Here is a 5,000-nt window from a genome sequence, read left to right as displayed (position 1 = left end):
ATGAGTGTTTCTCACCGGAGCACTGCAGGCCCTGTCTGAAGAGGCCCTTGAGCAGGCGGAAGCAGTGCTGGCAGACGGTTGGTTTGGTGTAGGTGTGGATGTGGAAGGTGTGAGGGACCCGCGGTCGCCCCTCCTTCCCCTCGGACATACCCACACTCACCGACACATCGGCCAAGGACGGTGGCCGTGAGCGCATCGGCTTCGACAAGCTGATCTGAGGACAGAGCAATCGAACATTAGCATCAGACAGAGCCCAGAAGCAGGATCTGCAGAGCGTCCCGTGAAGATGTGTCTGACGTCTACTACGCTCAATTAAATCTGGACAATTGGTTATTCCCAGAACATCAAAATCAACCAATAGAGTCTGGCTGCAGATTTGCACTTGCACCTCCAGACTTGCATGCTCAGACTTGCACGCTCAGGCAACCGCGCTTCCTCAGCAAGTGATGTCATTTACAATCGCCACCTGTGCCCGATTGCATGAAAGTCTTCCGGTAATTTAACTTAAGGGTGTCCCTGAGGCGGAAAAATCATGTTGTACAACTTAAGTAGGCTACTTAGAATTATTTGACAACGTCGTCACTGGCAACGCAAGCAAACTGGAAACTTACTTTTGGTTTATTCGTGTTGATTTCAAGTGACGTGACAGGTGCAGGTGTCGACTGTAAATGACGTCACTTGCATAGGAAGCGTGAGTGGCTGAGCGTGCAAGCCTGAAAATGCAAGTTCAACTCTGCAGCCAGACCCTTCTCAAATCAACTGTAGGCGGTAGATCTTTCTCATATCTTGCACCTAAACTCTGGAACAGCCTTCCTAGCAGACACACTCAGCAGACTCTGTCAGTGTAAAACTAGATTAAAGGCACATCTCTCTGCATTAGTATACACATAAAACACAAAAGCTTTTGGAATCCAAATCCTCTAAAGCAGGGGTGTCCAAACTTTTTGGGCCGAGGGCCAGATGCAAAAAAACAAACGTTGTCGCGGGCCAAATTTTACATACATCACACAGACACGTGTGTATATATATATATATATATATATATATATATATAAATCCAGTTGAAGTCAGAATTGTTAGCCCCCCCTAAATTATTAGCCCCCGTTTATTTTTTCCCCAATTTCTGTTTAACGGAGAGAAGATTTTTTTCCACACATTTCTGAACATAATAGTTTTAATAACTCATCTCTAATAACTGATTTATTTTATCTTTGCCATGATGACAGTAAATAATATTTGACTAGATATTTTTAAGACACTTCTATGCAGCTTAAAGTGACATTTAAAGGCTTCACTAGGTTAATCAAGTTAACTAGTCAAGTTAAGGTAATTAGGCAAGTTATTTTATAACAATGGTTTGTTCTGAAGACTTAAGGGGCTAATAGTTTTGACCTTAAAATGGTTCATAAATAAATTTAAACCGCTTTTTATTCAAGCCGAAATAAAACAAAAGTCTATCTCCAAAAGAAAAAATATTATCAGACATACGTTAAAAATGTCCTTGCTCTGTTAAACATCATTTGCGAAATATTTAAAAAAGAAGAAATAAATCAAAGAGGGGCTAATAATTCAGACTTCAACTGTGTATAGATAGATAGATAGATAGATAGATAGATAGATCATAACAAGAACTGCTGCTTAATTGAATGCATGTAATAGCGACACCCGGTGGTTATTTATTGAATTACGTTCATTTTTGTATAGCGGGCCAGATTCTATTGAAATTTATAAAAAGCCTCGCGGGCCGCCACATAACTGATTGCGGGCCGCAGATGGCCCGCGGGCCGTAGTTTGGACACTCCTGCTCTAAAGGGTTGTTAGCCAGGAACACTTCCCAAAAGACATTATAATTTGAACAGCATCTACACGTATGTTAGTCTGTTTCTACTTATCCCGAGGTCTCCATAATCCTGGACCCGGCCGTATCCTGTGCAGATGCCGTGGCACTTGTGGAGATGTGCATCGTTGGATTTTCTTTTCAGTGTTTTGGGTTTACATTACACTAAACTGAACTTCAACTCTGAAAACTGGACTGACAGTTTCAATTTACTAGATCTTCATCTATGTGAAGCTGCTTTGACACAATCTACATAATAAAAGCGCTAGAGAAATAAAGATGAACTGAATTGAATTGTATGTTCACCTCCTCCAGACTCCCGCCGGTGTGTATGGAGAGCGACGGGGCACGCGGTCGGCCCGGGGGGAGCAGGGAGAGACTCGGCCCACAGCGCCGATACACACGAGAGCAGTCGTTGGGTAACCTGAGAGCACATCGCTTGTGGAAGTCCAGACCACAGCCTGAGGAGACAAACACAGTATATAGAGTTGAAGTCAGAATTATTCACTCTCCTCAATTATTAGACACCTGTGTATTCTTTTTCCCAATTTTTCGATTTTCCTTCATTCATTTTCATTTTCTTGTCGGCTTAGTCCTTTTATTAATCCGGGGTCGCCACAGCGGAATGAACCGCCAACTTATCCAGCATGTTTTTACGCAGCGGATGCCCTTCCAGCCGCAACCCATCTCTGGGAAACATCCACACGCACACTCATTCACACTCCTACACTATGGACAATTTAGCCTACCCAATTCACCTGTACCGCATGTCTTTGGACTGTGGGGGAAACTGGAGCACCTGCAGGAAGCCCACGAGATTGCAGGGAGAACATGCAAACTCCACACAAAAACACTAACTGACCCAGCTGAGGCTCGAATCAATGACCTTCTAGCTGTGAGGCGACAGCACTACCTACTGCGCCACTGCGTCACCAATTTTTCAATTTTTTTTCCAACAATTTCTAAACAGTTTTAATAACTAATTTCTAATAACTTAATATTCTTTTATCTTTGCCATGATGACAGCACATAATATTTGACTAGATACTCTTCGAGACACTAGTATTCAGCCTAAAGTGACATTTAAAGGCTTAACTGGGTTAATTAGGGTAATTAGGCAAGTCATTGTATAACAGTGTTTTTTTGAGTGGCAGAGTCAAGGGAACTTGGGCATTTACGGCAGGCCCCAGAGCTACTGGGCTGTAATACTGTGTCTCCAGGTGATGACATCGCTTAAATTGGAGGCAGGTCTAAACGCCCAAGTTCTCTTGACTCCGCCCCCTTGTCAGATCAGGGCTACAAAGTAAAACGCGCTGAAACGTGAGGCGCAAAGTGAAAACAGCTTAGCAAACTCACGGTTGACTAAAAAGCAAATCAAAATGAGCACTGCAATTGACTGGACGGGTTTTGTAAAGACAATACTGTAAAAAACTTTTGCAAATATACATAGTTTCTTTTTTAAATTGCAAATATTTTAGTTTTCATTTGCACTGCTTGATTTTTATTTCTGGTTTATGTATTTTTGTTGGCAAAATAAATTTTTATTTCCTAATGAATTTTTTGCTTTGCGAATTTTGAAAATTTTCATTTATTTACTTTTTGCTGAATATTTTATTTTTTGTTTGCAAAACTTTTTTATTTTGCATATATTAATGGCTAGATTGACTCCATACTTTTAGCCTTTTTTCCCAGCGGTTGTCTACAGAACCAACCACTGATGTCCAATGACTTGCCTGATTACACTTCTCTAGATCAACTTTAAGCTGAATGCTAGTAAAAAAAGTTTATTCATGACACATTGTTGAGTTTTATAAATAAAAATGAGTAAATATTATAAAAAGCAATGACAAACAATAAATATAAATTATTTAAATGTATTTTATACAATTGAAAATATTTTTTATTGTTATTTTTAATTAGTACTGTTGTTATTTTTATTATTATTATTATAAATAGTATTATTACAATTATAACTAAATATTTAGCCATAACTGTGTGTGTGTGTGTGTGTGTGTATATATATATATATATATATATATATATATATATATATATATATATATATATATATATATATATATATATATATATATATATATATATATATATATATACACATAGTTGAGGTCAGGATTATTAGCCTCCCTGAATTATTAGACCCCCTGTTTATTTTTTCCTCCAATTTCTGTTTAGAAATTGAGAGAAGATTTTTTCAACACATTTCTAATCATGATAGTTTTAATAATTCATCTCTAATAACTGATTTATTTTATCTTTGCCATGATGACAGTAAATAATATTTGACTAGATATTTTTCAAGCCACTTCTATATAGCTTAAAGTGACATTTAAAGGCTTAACTAGGTTAATTAGGTAAACTAGGCAGGTTAGGGTAATTATGCAAGTTATTGTATAATGATGGTTTGTTCTGTAGACTATCAGAAAAAATATATAGCTTAAAGGGGCTCATAATTTTAACCTTAAAATGGTGTTTAAAAAATTTAAAACTGCTTTTATTCTAGCCGAAATAAAACAAAAAAGACTTTCTCCAGAATAAAAAATATAATCAGACATACTGTAAATATATTTTCTTTCTTTGTTAAACATCATTTAGGAAATATTTAAAAAAAGAAAAAAATTCAAGTCAAAAGACATAATTTCACATCACTTTTAAAGAGCCCATATTATGGGTTTTTGAAAATTCCCCTCCATGTAGTGTGTAACACAGCTCTAAGTGAAGCGAAGTATCCAGCTAAGGCTTAAATCTGTAAGAATACAGTGTTTAAAACTGTTGATTCATCTATAAAAGAGTCGACTCATAGTGCTTCAAACGAGTCGCCTTGATACGGATTCATTAGGTGTTTCGCCATGACGTACGAACGAAACCAAGTTATTCACGTGCACGCGCAAACCCGGGAGATTTCAAACCTGAGGCCCCGCCCTCTGACGCAGTAACCCAGACACACACACACACCCACAAACACACGCACACCCACAAACACACGCACACAAACATGCCGGTCGATTGAAGTCACACTGCAGATGGATATATTGAGTCTCTACCCAAAGATGAAACCTCAGCATTATAACCAAGCAGTTGGAAACTTCTGGAAGCTACATGCTACAAAGAATACTTCATCTGCGTTTGTTAAAGGAAGGATCAG

At 38.2% G+C, this 5,000-nt stretch overlaps 1 protein-coding gene across 5 annotated transcripts in view; it reads right to left on the bottom strand.

Moving 5' to 3' along the window:
- Positions 1–5,000, bottom strand: part of prkd4 (protein kinase D4) — a 67,203-nt gene that overhangs the window by 29,751 nt on the left and 32,452 nt on the right. For all 5 annotated transcript variants that reach the window (XR_015494857.1, NM_001177454.1, XM_087259687.1 and 2 more), the window contains 2 exon segments: positions 2,144–2,298; positions 16–214 (listed from right to left, as the gene is read on the bottom strand). Coding sequence is in view for 4 of the 5 variants with exons in the window: in NM_001177454.1 (NP_001170925.1) it covers positions 16–214; positions 2,144–2,298 (354 nt within the window). In the remaining variant the exon portion in view is untranslated.

The sequence above is a fragment of the Danio rerio genome, chromosome 7 (genome assembly GCF_052040795.2).
Source record: "Danio rerio strain M-AB ecotype USA chromosome 7, GRCz13ab, whole genome shotgun sequence".
NCBI lineage: Eukaryota > Metazoa > Chordata > Actinopteri > Cypriniformes > Danionidae > Danio > Danio rerio.
This window is presented reverse-complemented; position numbering and strand designations above follow the sequence as displayed.